The 18,389-nt window shown below is 48.0% G+C and overlaps 1 protein-coding gene across 1 annotated transcript in view; it reads right to left on the minus strand.

The window, feature by feature from the left end:
* Positions 1–14,771, minus strand: part of THAP4 (THAP domain containing 4) — a 53,861-nt gene extending 39,090 nt beyond the window's left edge. The window contains exon 1 of the mRNA XM_003798261.3: positions 13,606–14,771. Within this exon, the coding sequence (XP_003798309.3) occupies positions 13,606–14,440 (835 nt within the window). The 5' untranslated portion in view covers positions 14,441–14,771. The remainder of the gene's footprint in view (positions 1–13,605) is intronic.
* Between the last annotated feature and the right edge of the window lie 3,618 nt (positions 14,772–18,389).

Here is an 18,389-nt window from a genome sequence, read left to right on the forward strand (position 1 = left end):
GGCGGGTCCGGGCTGGGGATTCGAACCCACCACCTTAGGTGCACGTGGCTGGCGCCTTAGCCGAAACCTCAAACTCTTAAGTGATTCTCTTGCCTCAGCCTCCCAAGCAGCTGGGACTACAGGTGCCTGTCAAAACACCTGGCTACTTTTTTTGTTTTTAGCAGGCTGGGGCTGGGTTCGAACCCACCAGCTCTGGTGCATGTGGCCTGCGCCCAACCCACTTAGCTACAGATGCCACCTCATTTTTCTTTTATTGACACTCAATCTAAATGAAGAAACAAAAATTTAAATTTCCATTATTTAGCCCAAGACACTGAAAGCAGACTTACCCATCCCTAAGTTTCCTAAACTCCGGACACATGGGCAAGGTTCCTCAAAATTATTTTCTTCACCTTAACAGGACATGTTTGCACCTGGTTATGAGGGCTCTGCAGGAATTGAGTGCAAGCTTAGAGGGTATGTTCTGGGGAGTGCAGCCACAGATAGGTTATCTCTCAGAAGGAAGCAAAAGACAAGGAGCCTGGAAAACATTGGACTTTAGAGCTAGCAGGAGCTTTGGAGATCCTGTCAGGTTTTATGAACAGGGGACAGCAGGACTGAGACCCACTGTTGGTTCAGCCACAACAGAAGGGCAGATCATCAAATAGGAAAGACACATCCAGCCAGACACATTGTAAAAGCTGTTTCTTTTCGGAACAATCCCTCTGGAAGCCCCTGACGTGTACTATTCTGACTCCTACAGTGTTCGCCTCTCACTGATCTTGGCTTTAAAAGTGGAGGCTTGGAAATTATTGTCTCTCAGCAAACTACCTGGGAACCTGAGGCAGGAATAAGTGCCGTACCCTTGGTAGGACCAAGGGACAGAACCCTTTCTCCCGACTGCCACTCTGACAGCACTATGTGTTAGTGACAACAGTGTTTCCTGCCACGCACTCACAGAAATTGACCCTGACAGCTCAGCTCAACAGGGTGTAAGAAAGCTGAGGCTGCCGAGCTGGCTGTCCCAGGAGTGGATGTCCCTGCACACACTGACTCATCTGGGGTCCCCTGGCAGGGTGGGAAGAGGACTAGTATTTTACTATGATATTAAGGCCCTCAATTTATCAGTCACAAAATGGAAAAGGTACACACACAGACAAAAACACACACAGGGAAAAACAGAAATGGTGGAGAAAAATTAAAGCAAGTATTTCTAAAAGTTAAAAAGGGCATAAAGGGGCTCCAAGTAATTATTTGGAGGTGTTATGTTTGATTACCCGGTTAATCTCAAAGTCTAAACTAAAAAAGCATTAGAATGCATAGTGCATAGGGCGCCAGCCCCATATGCCGGAGATGGCAGGTTCAAACCTAGCCCTGGCCAAAAAAAAAAAAAGAATGAATAGTGCATGGTGGGGAGAAACTTCCAGTTCCAACTCTATCATGCAAAGAGCTTGGAAGTTGTAACTTCTATCTTTATACGAAAACACTGAATGAATTGAAAACCAACAATTTTTCTTGGACCCTTGATGAGTGGGGCCAAGAAATCACTTCCAGGCACTTACCTGGAGCAGATGCTGTGGTGTGCAAACTGCCGGGTACTCATAACCCTGGAGTATGCATAACCTGAGTATGCATAGCCCTGGAGGCTGAGATTGGCAAGCTGAAAGCATCCTGGGGCCCACAGACTTGGCAAGCTGAGACCTCCCAGGACCCCAGCAGACCCTCACCATGAAAAGCGAGGAAGAAAAATCTCTGGTCTCTGGCAGGGGAGAGGCGGCGGCCATGTGCATTAGGCCCAGGCTTTCTCTAAGACAGGCCGTGCCAGGACTTCCGTATGCTGAGGAAGGGTGTTTCCCACTCATCCCCTTCCTCTCTCACCCATAGGAGGGGGAAAAGAAGGGAAGAAAAGCTGTGAAAGTCACAGGTCATAGCTCAAGAACACAAGGCACTAAGAGCTGACATCTAATTGTGCTCATGCCTGTAATCCCGGCACTCTAAGATGGAAAGGAAAAGCACAGACTCATGAACATAGATGGAAAATCCTTAATGAAACACTAGCAGATTGAATCAAAATATGCATAGAAAGAATTATATACTATGACCAATTGTGATTTATGACAGGTAAGCAAGGCTGGTCCAGCACTCTCAAATCAAGTAGCATAATCCACCACACCAACAGGCAAATCTCACTAATCACCAACAGGTACAGAAAAACATTTGACAAATTCCAATGTCCACTCATGATAAAAACTCTCAGCAACTAGGCATAGAAAGAAATATCTTTAACTTAATAAAGAACATATAAAAAACCTATAGCTAACATAATACTTAAAGAAAACATGCTTTCTTCTATACTCTGTTACGACACTTCTGACACCGAAACAGGTAGGTTTTTCCACACAAACCAACTCTTAGCGATGCCAACTTGATGTCCCACAACTTGATTCATTCTGACCCTGCCTGGACTTAGTGCAGGTCCCAAAGGTTAGGGTCTCAATCCCACAAGTGTGGGCCCGCCCTGCCAGCCACAAGGTCCCCAGGTTTCCCACAAACTCTGTCATGCTTGGCTATAAAATGGCAGTTCTTATACCCCGCCCCGGTTCAGGAACTTGCTACAGGGGTTTATAGAACCCAGAGGAAGTTTCTGTACTTCCAACCAATCATAAAGGATATGAAGACTCAGGAGCAGACTGATGGAGTACCCCAGGGCAAGACATAGCAAGGGACACAGAGTCTCATGCGTGGCCAGATGGCCACCCCCAGAAACTTCCCCGTGTCCATCAACGTGGAGTTCTATGAACCTCTTCTATGTGGGTTTTCATGGAGGCTTCCTTATACAGGCATGATTTACTATATCACTGACCATTATTTACTGAACTCACTGGCCAGCCCCTCTCTCCTCCCTGAGGTCAGGTGGGTCTTTCAGTCCCTTTTCCCCAGAGGAACCAGCCCCCATCCTTCAAGAGCCATATCATTAGCACAAACTCAGGTGTAGTTGAAAGGGGCTTATGAACAAGAAAAGATGCTTGCCCCTTTCACTCGGGAAATTCCAAGGGTTTTAGGAGCTCTGTGCCAGGAACCAGGGCAAAACCCAAATATCCGAGTAGGTTTCTTATTACACCACAGTATCATGACTGCTAACAGTGGAACCCCAGATGCCTTCCCTGTAAGACCAAGGACAGGGTGAGGGTGCCTCTAGACACCTTGGCGGTTCAACACCACTCTGGGCTGGGCGTGGTGGCTCACACCTGTAATCCTAGCACTCTGGGAGGCTGAGGCGGGTGGACTGCTTGAGCTCACGAGTTCCAGACCAGCCTGAGCAAAAGCAAGACCCCATCTCTACTAGTAATAGAAAAACTGAGGCAAGAGGATGACTTGAGCCCAAGAGTTGGAGGTTGTTGTGAGCTGATACCATAGCATTCTACCCAGGGCAACAGCCTGAGACTCTTTCTCAAAAAAAAAAAAAAAAAAAAAAAGACAGTGCTGGAACAACTGGACAACCCCAATGGGGGCTTTTCCCCAAAATTTACTCAAAATATATCAGAGACCTAAATATAGAGTGCAAAACTATAAAACTCCTAGAAGAAAACTCCTAGAGAAAATCTAAGTAACCTCAGGTTTGGCAATGAGTTTTTTGATATAACATGAAAGGCATGACCCATGTAAGAAATTGGTAAGTTGAACTTCATTAAACTTTCACTTCTGTCCTGCTAAACACACTGTGAAGAGAAGAAATGGACAAGGAGAAAATATTTGTAAAAACATATCAGATAAAGAACTTGTATTCAAAATATACAAAGATGGCTCAGCACCTGTGTCTCAAGCGGCTAAGGTGCCAGCCACATACACCTGAGCTGGCGAGTTCAAATCTAGCCCATGCCTGCCAAACAACAATGATGGCTGCAACGAAAAAATAGCCAGGCGTTGTGGCGGGTGCCTGTAGTCCCAGCTACTTGGGAGGCGGAGGCAGGAGAATTGCTTGAGCCCAGGAGTTAGAGAGTGCTATGAGCTGTGATGCCAAAGCACTCTACCCAAGGTGACAGCTTCAGGCTCTCAAATAAATAAATAAATAAATAAATAAATAAAATAAAAATAAAAATATGTACACACACACACACAAAGAACTCTTAAAACTCAACAAGGAGAAAACAAACAAGTCCATCAAAAAATGAGCCAAAGCCTTCAATGAATTCCTAACAATAAAAAAAAAAAGCCAAAGGTCTGAATAGACAGCTCACCAAAAAAGACATAAGGAGAGTAAATAAGCATATAAAGACATGTCCAGGGCAGTGCCTGTGGCTCAAAGGAGTAGGGTGCTGGCCCCATATGCTGCAGGTGGTGGGTTCAAACCCAGTCCCAGCTAAAACAGCAAAAAAAAAAAAAAAAAAATAAAGGGTTAGACTTTTGGCTCGGCGCTTGTGGCTCAAGTGGCTAAGGCGCCAGCCACATATACCTAGGGTGGTGGGTTCAAATCCAGCCCAGGCCCGCCAAAACAACAATGATGGCTGCAACCAAAAAAAAAAAAATAAAGACATATCCAACAGCCTATGTCATTAGAGCCCTGCAAATGTAGACAATAATGAGATCCATCCACACACCCACTGGTCTGGCTAAAATCCAAAACCCTGAGAATACCAGCCAGGCATGGTGGCTCATGCCTGTAATCCCAGCATTTTGGGAGGCTGAAGCAGGTGGATTGCTTCAGCTCAGGAGTTAGAAACCAGTCTGAGCAAGATGAGACCCATCTCTATTAAAAACAGAAAAACTAGCCTGGCATTGTGGTAGGCACCTGTAGTCTCTGCTACTTGGGAGGCTGAGGTAGGAGGATCACGCAAACCTAGGAGTTTGAGGTTGCTGAGCTATGATGCCAAGGTACTGTACTCAGGGCTACAGGGTAACACTCTGTCTCAATTAAATAAATAAATAAAAATTAAAAATTAAAATAAAAACAGAAAAACTAGCTGGGCATGATGGTGGGCGCCTGTAGTAATACCTACTCAGAATACTGAAAAAAGAGATTGCTTGAGCCCTGGATTTGAGGTTGCTGTGAGTTATGACACCACAGCACTCTACTAAGGGCACAGAATGAGACTCTGTCTTTAAATAAAAACAAAACAAACAAAAAAACCCCCCAAGAATACCAAACACTGACGAGTACAGGACAACAGGGGCCTTCACTGTTGGTGGCAATGCAAATGATGCAGACACTTTTGAAGACAGTTCAGCAGCTCCATACATCCTGGAATCACACTCCTAGCTATCTGCACAGTTAATCTGAAAACTAACATCCACATAGAACCCACCTGTGAATCTTTACATAATCACCAAAACATGGAAGCAACCAAGACCTCCTTCAAGGTAGAGGGACAAGCACATTGTGGTCTACCCACACAACGGAATGAGCTACCACAAACGAAAGACACAGGCACCATACGCACAGTGCTCAGTGAACAAAGCCAGCTGAGGCGGCTACATGTCATATTCCAGAGCAACCATAAATTCCAACCACTTGGCATTCTGGAAAGGCAGAAGTATACATGCAGTATAAAAATCAGTGGTTGTTGTGGCTGGGGATGTGGAGGAAGGGATGAGTGGGTGGAGGACGGAATCTTTAGGGCAACAAAAGGACACTGTGTAGGGATGTGGGGGGAGTCAGGAAAGCAAGCGCCTATCAGAACCCACAGGTGCAGCCACAGAGAACCTGAAGGTACAGGTGGACTTTGTCAGTAATACTGTATCAATATTGCTTCAGAGTGTGAAGTGTGACAAATGTATCACACTAATAAGATGTTAATTATATATATATATATATATATACATAAAGACATTAATTATAGAGGAAATGGAGGTAATGGTGAGGAGAGAAAGGGATTCTCCGTGCATGTGATACTCTGTACTACTGCTGCATTGTTCCATAAATCTGTAACTATCCTAAAAAATCTATTAATTGAAAAAATAGGGTGGTGCTTATGGCTCAAAGGAGTAGGGTGCCGGCCCCATAGGCTGGAGGTGGCGGGTTCAAACCCAACCCCAGCCAAAAAAAACTGCAAAAAAAAAAAAAAAAAAGAATCAGCAGGCTCAGCAGAGTAGCACAGTGTTACAGTGCCAGCCACAAGCATCAAGGCTGGTGGGTTTGAACCCAGCACTGGGCCTGCTAAACAACAATGACAATTGCAACAACAACAAAAATAGCCAGGCGTTGTGGTCCCAGCTACTTGGGAGGCTGAGGTAAAAGAATTGCTTAAGTCCAAGAACTAGAGGTTGCTGTAAGCTGTGACACCATGGCACTCTACCCAGGGCGACATAATGAGACTGTGTTTCAAAAAAAAGAAAAAAGAAAAGTCAGTAGCAGTAGAGATGAAACAAGAATGTCAGAATATCAGTAAATGTTGAAGTGGATGACAGGTATGGGGGTTTATTATACTATCCTGCTTAATTTGCATACATTCAAGATTTTTCACAATAAAAATTTTAAAATCCAAATTAATTCTAAAATATGTAGATAATGAATCTACAAAGAATGAGAATCTGTTCTTCAAGAATAGATTTTGAAGTGAGACTTAAATGGCTGAATCATATTTAATAGCCTTTAGTGTCCTTATTTTATCAAGAACATTTATAATCAGTGAGCAAGGTGGGAAACAGCACAGTTGGGAAGTAGACAACTAAATTACAAACATTACAAATGTTCACTTTGGCTGGTTCATAGAAAAGCAAATAGTGTGTCACCAAGGAACCATCCTCTCTCTTTTGTGGGGAAGATTTTTTTTTAGAGACAGACTCCTGCTCTGAAACCCAGGCTGGAGTGCAAGGGCACAGTCACAGCTCATCGCAGCCTCAAACACCTGGAATCAAGTGATTCTCCTGCCTCAGCCTCCTAAGTAGCTGGAACTACAGGCCTGAGTCACTGTGGCCAGCCTGTCTGTCCCTGGTTTTAAAATATCACAATGCCCAGTGTCAGAGAGGCCTTAGAGAAAAGAGTCTACCTCATAAGAGTCCACCCTCATAAGAACACCAACTGCAGCAAGTTATGAAGGACACCTGGGACTAAACTCTGAAGACCACAGCCCAGTGGCTGCTCCACTTTGGGGAACTTATACAAAACAAAAGGGTTGGGCAGGCCAGGAGAGATGGCTCACACTTGTAATCCCAGCACTCTGGGAGGCTGAGGCAGGTGGGTTACTTGAGCTCAGTATGAGATCAGCCTGAGCAAGAGCAGGACCCCATCTTTACTGAAAATAGAAAAACCAGCAGGACTTTCTGGTGGGCACCTGTAATCCCAGCTACTTGGGAGGTGGAGGCAGGAGACTTGCTTGAGCCCAGGAGTTGGGAGGTTGCTGTGAGCTGTGATGCCATAGCACTCTATCCAGGGCGACAGCTTGAGGCTCTGTCCCAAAACAAACAAACAAACAAACAAAAAACCCAGCTACTTGGGAGGCTGAGGCAGGAGGATCTCCCAAGCCCAGGAGTCTAAGGCTGCTTGAGCTATGATGACACCATGGCACTCTACCCAGGGTGACAGAGTAAGACTGTCTCCAAAAAACGTAGGGAGGACTGGGTAATGAAAACAGACTGGGCTTGGTGCCTGTGACTCAAGTGGCTAAGGCACCAACCACATACACCTGAGCTGGTGGGTTCGAATCCAGCCCAGCCCGCCAAACAATGACAGCTGCAACCCAAAAATAGCCAGGCATTGTGGTGGGTGGGTGCCTGTAGTCCCAGCTACTTGGGAGGCAGTAGAATTCAAGGAGAATCACTTGAGCCCAGGAGTTGGAGGTTGCTGTGAGCTGTGATGTCATAGCACTCTGCCTAGGGCAACAGCTTGAGGCTCTGTCTCAAAAAGAAAACAGAAAAAATGAAGACAGACTGAATAAACATGTATATACCTCTTTCCACAGAAATCTCTTAATGACCCAAAGACTCTTTTACTGGAGAACAAATCCACAGCAGCTCTAAGAACCACTGGGGGCACAGATGTCCTGAGGAACAAGCCGCAGACCATGGAGCATGGGTGCAAGAGTGTCCTCTCTCCCTCCCAGGATCCGCACCCTGACACCTGCAATCTCCCAGCCTTCGGCCTTACACGTGGCAGGAAGAGCCCAGAGCAGCTCTCTGGACACTGAGCAGCTGTCCTCATACTTTCCACCCTCCCCAGGCATCCCTGGGGTCCAGCATTGCACTCCATTGGGCCCACACAGTCTTTCCTTGGAGCCTGGCTCCCTTTTTGCTACTGGCCACCTGACCAGCTTTCTTCATGGCTAAATCCGTTGAAGAAATGTCTTGTTCCTGGGCCCCTCATCACTGCTTGCCTTTCTTGTACTCTCTATACCAGGGGTCCTCAAGCTTTTAAACAGGGGGCCAGTTCACTGTCCCTGAGACTGTTGGAGGGCCGGACTGCGGGCCCCAGGATGAGTTGGCTGCTAAGCAGGACAGGCAGTGGTGGCAAAAACACCTGGTGGGCCAGATAAATGTCCTAGGCGGGCTGCATGTGGCCCATGGGCCGTAGTTTGAGGACGCCTGCTCTATATCCACAACCCAGTGAGACTTGATCCCCAGTGACCTTGTGGGGAATCAGTGCTGTGTCCAGCACAGCTGCGTGCCTCTCCTTTCTGGACAACCATTTCCCTTCAGGGCCCTTCCTTGGTCTCCTCTACTGGATTGGCATCAGCTGTCCCTCTATCAGCCTGGCCCATTCCTATTCCCAGGGTTTCAGACACCTCTGCCCTCCTTGACCTCCACACTCACATTTTTCTTTTTTTGAGACAGAGTCTCAATCTGTTGCCCTGGGCAGAGTGCCATGGCATCACAGCCCACAGCAACCTCAAACTCTTGGACATAAGTGATCCTCTTGCCTCAGCCTCCCAAGAGCTAGGACTGCGGGTGCCTGTCATAATGCCTCTCTTTTTAACAGAGATGGGGTCTCAATCCTGCTCAGGATTATCTCGAACTACTGAGCTCAAGCAAGCCACCCACCCTGGCCTCTCAGAGTGCTAGGATTACAAGCATAAGCCACCTTCCCTGGCTCACAAACCCAACTTTAAGAGGTGGGTGCTTAGCCAGCTGTTGTGGTGGGCGCCTGTAGTCCGAGCTGCTTGGGAGGCTGAGGCAAGAGAATAGCTTAAGCCCAAGAGTTTGAGGTTGCCTGTGACCTAGTGGTTCTCAACCTTCCTAATGCCGTGATATACTCTTATTGTCACAAAGGGGTCGCAACCCACAGGTTAAGAACCGCTGCGTGAGCTGTGGTGCCACAGCACTCTACTGAGAGGGACATAGTAAGACTCTGTCTCAAAAAAAAAAAAAGAGATGGGTGATGCCTCAGGCTGTCTGTCCGAAACCTGGCACTAGCACCTATAAGCACCTTAAACCCTTCCATACTCCCACCTGCTTACTCCTCCCCACCACAGCAAACAGAGGCAGACCCAGGCACCCAGGTGCTCAGGGCCAAATCCAGCAGCCTCCGTCACTCTTTTCCTTCTCAACTCTTTGCCTAGTTAGCCCTATAGCATCTCCACCACCCTGCCTCCACCTAGTCTGAGCAATCAACATCCACCTTGGGACCCCCACAGTAGCCAAGAGCCCCTCCCATGCCACCCTTCCCCTTCCTCCATAGTGGTTGGGGGTATATCTACAAAACCTAAACCACATCAGGCTGCTCCCTGCTTAAAACCATCCTCTTAACTCATAACACTCATTCCAGAAAGTAAAGAATCAAGGAAATAACAGAAAAATTTCCCACATCTAAAAAGGAAGGAAGCTTGGCACCTGTGGCTCAAGCGGCTAAGGCGCCAGCCACGTACACCAGAGCTGGCGGGTTTGAATCCAGCCTGGGCCCGCCAAACAGCAATGATGGCTACAACCAAAAAAAACAGCCAGGCGTTGTGGCGGGCGCCTGTGGTCTCAGCTACTTGGGAGGTGGAGGCAAGAGACTTGCTTGAGCCCAGGAGTTGGAGGTTGCTGTGAGCTGTAATGCCATGGCACTCTACCCAAAGGGATAGCTTGAGGCTCTGTCTAAAATTAAAAAAAAAAAAAAAGGCACAGTCATCTGCAACAGGCCCAGAGCCTAACTTGTTCCATCAGACAATGGAATTAACTGTACAGAGGCAAAAAAATGATTCCTTTAGGTTCAGACAGGAAGGCTTTTACACCTAGAACTGTGTTCTCAATCAAATAAGCATATAAATAGACAAGGACACAAAAACTGACAACCAAAAACAGATTGCCTCCCAAAATTTTACTGGCATATGAATTCCTAAAAACAAAACATTAATTATTTCCACAAAGGGCTGGGCACAGTGTCTCACACTGTGAGCTAAGGTGGACCTGCTCACTGATACAAACAAGATACCAGCCTCTGCAGACAGAGAACAAAGTAACCAGCAAGCGGAGAGGCTACATTCTTCTCAAGCAGCAATGTAACGGCACAAAAACAGACTCTTTTTATGGCATAATGAAATCTCAAAAAGACTACTAAAAATTAAGTTTCTCTCCTCCATCTAGCCACTTAAAAATAAGCCAACACCCTTCTAAATACTATGGGGGGCAGCACCCATAGCTCAGTGGGTAGGGCACCGGCCACATACACCAAGGCTGGCGGTTCTAATCTGGCCAGGGCCTGCTAAAACAATGACAACTACAAAAAAAAATAGTGAGGCATTGTGGCAGGCACCTGTAGTCCCAGCTATTTGGGAGGCTGAAGCAAGAGAATGGCTTAAGCTCAAGAGTTTGAGGTTGCTGTGAGCTGTGATGCCATGGTACTCTACCCAGGGCAACAGCTTGAAACTCTGTCTCAAAAAAAATAAAATAAAAATAAATAAATAAATAACTATGGGGCTAAAGGGGAACTCAAGACTGATTATAAACCATTTAGAAATGCACAGTGGGGGCGGCGCCTTTGGCTCAGTGGGTAGGGCACTGGCCCCATATATGAAGGGTGGTGGGTTTGCACCTGGCCCCAGCCAAACTGCAACAACAACAAAAAAAAATAGTGGGGTGTTGTGGCGAGCACCTGTAATCCCAGCTACTCGGGAGTCTGAGGCAAGAGAATCACCTAAGCCCAGGAGTTAGAGGTTTCTGTGAGCTGTGATACCATAGCACTCTACCAAGGGCGATAAAGTGAGACTTTGTCTCTAAAAAAAGAAAGAAAGAAATGAACAGAGACAAGAGCAGCAGCACGGAGCCTATGGCCAACGGGGTGGAAGTCACCTCAGCTGCAGGTATGAGGTGTCCCCAGAGCCAGGATAACAGAAGCAGAGGATAGAAAAAGAAGGGAGGGCTCGTGAACAGAGACAACCAGGCAGAGGAGAAGGCTGGCTGTTAGGGGAGACCGGTAATAGCAAAAAACTGTGAGAACTCAGACCAAAAGAAACAAGAAAAAAATCTAAAAGCAACATTAGGGGCTCAGCACCTGTAGCACAGTGGTTACAGCACCAGCCACATACACCAAGGCTGGCAGGTTCAAACCTGTCCCGGGCCAACTAAACAACAATGACAACTGCAACAAAAAATAGCCGGGCGTTATGGCAGGCACCTATAGTCTCAGCTACTTGGGAGGCTAAGGCAAGAGAACTGCTTAAGCCCAAGAGTTTGAGGTTGCTATGAGCTGTGACACCACAACACTCTACCGAGGGCAACATAGGGAGACTCTGTCTCAAAAAAAAAAAAAAAAAGCATACATTAGGTATGAGAAACTACAAAGATAGCTTTCTTTCTTTTTTGGTCAAGACAGAGTTCTACCCTATGCCCTGAGCAGAATGCAATGGTGTCATAGCTCACTGCAACCTCAGACTCAGGCTGTGGGCATACTGCTGCCTCAGTCTCAGAAGCCACTGGGACTACAGGCGCTCACTAAGACACCCAGCTGGGTTTTTCAATTTTTTTTTATGAGTCTGTGTCTCACTCTCACTCAAACAAGCCTCGAACTCCCTGAGCTCAAGCAATCCTCTTGCCTCAGCCTCCTACAGTGCTGGGATTATAGGTGTGAGCCACCACGCCCTGCCAAAGATAGCTTAAAAATTCTAAGAGAATACAATATCTGAAAATTTAAATTTGATCTGAAAATATAGGTTAATGGTACCCAGTGTGGCCTTTCCAAATCATCCTTTCTTTCCCACACACAAACACATGGGATGATGGGCTTTGTTTTCAGCTGTGCTAGTGACTATTGCCATGGGGATCCACGAGGTCCTGAAAACTTCTTCCCACCAGAAGTCTTTATCACATCCTCACTGACAAACACTGATCCAGATGAACAATGTGATAGGAAAATGTCTTCTATACGTATGTAACCTGCAAAGGATACTATCCTTAATATGTAAAGAATATCCAGAAACTGGCTCAGTGCCCACAGCTCAGTGAGTAGGGCGCTGGCCACATACACCAAAGGTTGTGGTTTCCAGCCTGGCCCAGGCCTGCTAAACAATGATGACAACTGCAACCAAAAAATAGCCTGGGGTTGTGGAGGGTGCCTGTAGTTCCAGCTATTCTGGAGGCTGAGGCAAGAGAATCGCTTCAGCCCAAGAGTTAGAGGTTGCTGTGAGCTGTGATGCCATAACACTCTACTGAGGGCGACATAGTAAGACTATATCTTAAAAAAAAAAAAAAAAATCTAGAAACCAATTTTAACAAGTACTTAACAGTAAAATGGGTGAAAAATAGAGCCAATAAACATCAAATTATATTCAACCTACTCATATAGAGACAAACACATATGCAAAAGCATACAATATAAAAAATTACACTCCAAAAAGAAAATGTTTTTTTGAGAGACAGCATCTCACTGTCACCCTGGGTAGAGTGCCATCTCATCACAGCCTATAGCAACCTCAAACCTCTGGGCTCAAATGATCCTCTTGTCTCAGCCTCCCGAGTAGCTGGGACTACAGGCGCCCACCACAACGCCTGGCTAGTTTTTTCTATTTTTAGTACAGACGAGATCTCACTTATGCTCAGGCTGGTCCTGAAATTATGAATTCAAGGGATCCACTTGCCTTAGCCTTCAAGAGTGCAGAGGTTACAGGCATGAGCCATGGTGCATAGGCCCACATGCCGAATCTTTAATAGGAACCAGGAATAAAACTCAGGAGGTGAAGCAGATGAGGAAGAAGGATTGCATGAACTCAGGAGTCTGAGTCCAGCCTGGGCAACACAGTGACCCCATCTATATATAAAAACAAAAAAACAACTTGGGAATGGATAGTGGATGAAAAATAGAAATTTTTACCATTTCTGAGCCTACATATTTCTGTAGCATTTTAACTTTTCTAACAGACAATATATTATACTTGACTAGATGTTAACATCGAGTAGATATTAGAAGAATTACTAATGTTGAAAATGAGTAACTTCAAGGATATTCATTAAAGCACGAAAGGAAAGAATCTCCCATGGTTCTAAGAGTCTTCTGTGTTTTTCCCTATAGCTTAGTTTGCCTATTTCCTTTCACATTTAGATCCTAAGCTGCCTGGAGTTATAACTGTGTGCAGAGTGCCACAGATGCTGACTGCCATGAGGCATGGCTGCTGCAGGGCTTCCCCTGAGGCCTCAGGGACACAGGGGATGTCTGCCCCCTGCAGGAAACCCCTCCTAACAGGACGGAAGTGAGGGAACTGCGAATGCTCTGATACTGACCACGGCTGGGGGACAGCAGGCCACTCAGGTAGGGGACGCTCACTCTCTTCATCGCGTCCAGCTTCTCCTGCAGCTTGCGCACCTGGCTGTCGGAGCGGCTGACCCTCTGCCGCAGGCTCTTGAGCTCACCATTCTTCTTTTCCACCTGTTCACGCAGGCAGCACACCTGGCTCTTGCTCTGCCGGGATGAGAAGCAGTAGGAGTGCAGGGAGCCGATGAGCCTGCAGGCCCCTGACGCAGACAAAATGACCTCATTGATGGACATGGGGCTGGCATCACTGTGTTCACTCTGCACAGCTTCTGCAGCAGGCTTCGGTGTGACATCAGCTGGAGGGGCAGAGGGGCTCTGGGAAGGCTTCTGAGGCGTTGCTATGAGTGAAGAACTAGGGGGGCTCTGGGTCAGGCCCTTTTCTGGCCCCAAACCACTCCCACTGCAACTCGGCTCCACGTCTCTCTTCAGCCTCTTCCGGTCAATAGGCTCTCTAGGCACAGACGGCCTTTCCCTAGCATGCTTGGAGGAGAAGCTATAGGAATGAAGTGAGCCAATAAATTTGCATGCCCCGGATCCTGGGGGTGTAAAGTCATCCATGGAAATGCCACTTTTATCTGCTATGCCCCCATCAGTGGATGAGGGGGTGCTCTCATCACCAGCTTCTACAGCAGACACTGCTGCTTCTTCCTGGCTGCCTGCCACTTGGGTGGCCAGTCCATCCCCTGGAGTTTTGTCCAGAGACTGCTGTGCCTGCTCCCGGCTGACAGCCTCCTGGGCGGTCCTGGGTGTGGCTTCACCCTGCAGAGCAGCTCGCTTCAACTTGCGGGGCTCTGGCTTGGCCATAGGGCTTTCACTCGAGGATGAAGACCAACCTGCAGCACCTTTACCAGCTGCTGTGCTCGAGTGGCTCCTCACACCCCCTGTGGTCTTGCTGGTGTCCTTTCTCCTGTTACGGCCATGGCCTCCAGCCCCCCTCTTCTTCTCAGTCAGGTGGAAGATGGATGGCACGGCTGTGGGCTTGAGTAGCCGGTGCTGGTCCTCCAGCCTCTTGGAGAAGCTGTCTTTGGTGAAATGCTCACTACAGAGGAATGAATACTTTGTGGGGGTCCAGTTATCCCTCTGAACAGCTTTTAACCACTGGATTAAACGTTTTGAGTCCTTTAGTGGGAACCTATAGGACAAATGACAAAGTAATTAGAAAGAAGTAGTTACTGGCCAGGCATAGAGGCTCACACCTATAATCCCAGCACTCTGGGATGCTAAGGCAGGTAGATGGCTTGAGCTCAGTTCAAGACCAGCCTGAGCAAGAGTGAGACCCTGTGTCTACTGAAGTTAGAAAAAGCAGCTGGGCATTACAGCAGGCACCTATAGTCCCAGCTACTTGGGAGGCTGAAGCAAGAGGATTGCTCAAACTCAGGAGTCTGAGGTTGCTGTGAGCTATAATAACAAGGCACTCTAGCCTGGGCAGCAGAGTGAGACTCTGTCTCCCCCCGCCCCCCCCAAAACAGAAAGTAGTTAAATGTTTTATCCTAGAATTATCAACTATAAAAGCAAAACAAGATCTTCATAAATACCTAAACCTATATTGATTTAATCTGCTAAAAAATACTTTAATGAAGATTAAAGAGGCATCTTCCGCTTGTAAGTTATTACTGGAACAGAATGACGAAAGACTCTGTCTACCCTTAAGGAGCTTACAGTATTTGGGGAAGAAAGGAGAAAAGGCAAATAACCCCTCCTCAAGCTGAGATAAAAGCCCTGCAGTACATGGGGTGCTTACAGATAGCTAGGGTGGCATCAGGACAGCAGCAAATAGCTGGCCAACCCTTCCAATGTGCCTATAACTAGGACTTTGGGCACTAAAACCAGGATGGTTGATGCCCCTCCTACAAGTCAAACCAGTGTCAGCCCACACAGGTGGGAGCAAGAAGCCAGGAAAGAACTCCAGATTCCAAGTATGGGGACAGTACCAGCCATGCCTCAGCAGCTGAGCAAGTGGGGACAGGCTCTAGAAGGTAGAATTCAGAAGCTGCAGTTCTGTGTCCCCACTATACTCCACTGCAACTCAGAAGAACCCTGAGGACACAGTGCTAGGTGAAATAAGTCTGTCACAAAAAGATAAACATGGCTCAGCGCCCATAGCACAGTGATTCTGTCAGTGCCAGCCACATGCACAGAGGCTGACAGGTTCGAGCCCAGCCGGGGCCAGCTAAACGACAACAGAAGCAAAAAAAATTAGCCAGGTGTTGTGGTGGGCACCTGTAGTCCCAGCTACTTGGGAGGCTGAGGCAAGAGAATCACTTAAGTCCAAGAGTTGAGGTTGCTGTGAGCTGTGACGCCATGGCACTACCGAGGGCGACATAATGAGACTGTCTCAAAATAAATAAATAAATAAATAAAATAAAAACAAAAAGACAAATACTATATGATGGCTCGGCGCCCGTGGCTCAAGTGGCTAAGGCTCCAGCCATGTACACCCAAGGTGGCGGGTTTGAATCCAGCCCAGACCCGCCAAACAACAATGACGACTGCAACCAAAAAATAGCCGGGTGTTGTGGCGGGCGCCTGTGGTCCCAGCTACTTGGGAGGCTGAGGCAGGAGACTCACTTGAGCCCAGGAGTTGAAGGTTGCTGTGAGCTGAGATGCCACGGCACTCTACCCAGGGGGACAGCTTGAGGCTCCTGTCTCAAAAAAAAAAAAAAATACTATATGACTCCACTCAGGAGGTCTCCAGAGTACCAAAATTCACAGAGATAGAAAGTAGAATGTGGGTGCCACGGGCTGGGAGAGGGTGCTATGCGGGGGGTCAATGTTTAATGGGGGCAGAGATTCTGCTTTACAAGATGAAAAGAGTACTGGGGATGGATGGTGGTGGTAGCTCAGCAGTGTGAATGTGCACACTTAAAAATGGTTATGACAGTAAATTTTATGTTATTTGTATGTATTATACCATAACACAATTATAATATCATATTATATATTATACGATATGGTATCATATTTCTGGATAATACCAAATAAGATATTTAATCATTTCTTCTTTATTACCTGAAAGATACTTAGTAACCATTTCTTCCCTAAGGCAAAATCTGAATTTCAAAAAAACAGACCTGGCCAGGAGCAGTAGGTCAGGTCACACCTCTAATCCCAGAACTTCTGAAGGTAAAGGCAGGAGGACTGGTTGAGGGCAGGAGTTCAAGACCAGCCTAAGCAACCCAATCTCTACTAAAAACAAAAAAAACTTTAGCAAAGCATGGTGGTGCTGGCCTGTGGTGCTGGCCTATGATCCTGGCTACTCAGGAGACTTAAGTGGAAGGACTGCTTCAGCCCAGGAGTTCCAGGTTACAGTGAGTTATGACTGGGGCACTGCACTCCAACCTGGATGGCAGTGGTACCTTGTCTCTACACACACACACCCCCCCAAAGAAAAGGATGAGCATGGTGGCTCACACCTATAACTCTAACACTCTCCTAACACTCTGGGAGGCCAAGGTGGGTGGGCTGCCTGAGCTCAGGAGTTCAAGACCAGCCTGAGCAAGAGCCAGACCTCATCTCTAAAAACTAGCCAGGCACTGTAGGGGGCACCCTTAGTCCCAATTACTCAGGAGGCTGAGGCAGGAGGATCGCTGGAACCCAGGAGTTTGAGGTTGTTATGAGCTATGACAGCACGACACTCTAGCCTGGGAAACAGAGGGAGATTGTCTCAAAAAAATAAAAATAAAAAGGAAAAGGATCTCAGTGCACATGACGCCCACCTTGAGAGGTGGGGGGCAGACATTCCTAACTGCTATGTGCTCCCCCGAGGTCTTCTAACCCACCAGAGGCCGCTGTAGATCAGGACTAGGAAAACCCTAGGAAGTTCTGAGCAACATGACCTTCTGACCTCCTTTCTCAGGCTTTTGTGAGCTAATTCTAAAGACCCCCCCCCCCCCCCCGGCCCGATTCGGGCGTCCTTCGTGCCCCTACTAATGTCAGACCTCTGCAATGCCTTCCCTCATTCTTAGAAACAGCAACAACACTTCTGGGGCGCGTGCTCTGAAGGAAACTGTCAAGAAGGCACGCGGCCGATTCCTGGAGGAGTCTCACATTGCTGGTTCTCCACGCAGATCGCAGGACCCAGGCTCACAGCAAACCACGGGGAACTTTCAATGCCGCGTAACACGTGCCATTCCCGTCTTTCAAACTCAAAAAGCACTATCAACACCAAACAGAAATATCTGCAAAGTGCTTCTGATTTTGTTTTAAGTGGAATCTTTTGGTTCCCTGTCCTGGAAGCCCCGCGTATGAGCCCGCAGGAACGCACTCGTGACCCGGGCTGAGCTCCTGTGGGCCGAGCCCCGCCGATCTGCGACGCCCAGGAGGCACTCGGGCCAGGCAGGTGCGGGCCGCAGGCACCCTTTCATGCAGCGGCTCCCAATCCGGCCGGTTCAGGAAGTGCAGCCGCGTCGGCTCAGCCCCGGCCCGGCCGCGGACCCGAGGAGTCCCAGCGGACGGAGACAATTGCCGAGGACGCACGTTCCCGAAGCCCAGTCTGGCCCGGTCCGGCCCGGAGGAACCGAACGGACGCGGGGTCGAAGCCGGCGGCCCGGGTGGGCGCGGCGCGGTGCCCGAGGGACAGCGCGAGGGAGGGTGACTATGCCGGAGCTTGGTGGCCCCGGTGGTGGCGCCGGCCCGAGGAGCTCGGCCCAGAGACGGCGGCCCGGCCAAGGTCACACAGCTCCCGCGATCTTCGGCTCGCGGCCCCAAGCGCCCGAGGCCCAACGCGCACCGCGCAGCGGCGCTCCGGCCGGCC

The sequence above is a fragment of the Otolemur garnettii genome, unplaced genomic scaffold (assembly GCF_000181295.1).
Source record: "Otolemur garnettii isolate 467f Iridium unplaced genomic scaffold, OtoGar3 scaffold00133, whole genome shotgun sequence".
Classification (NCBI taxonomy): Eukaryota; Metazoa; Chordata; class Mammalia; order Primates; family Galagidae; genus Otolemur; species Otolemur garnettii.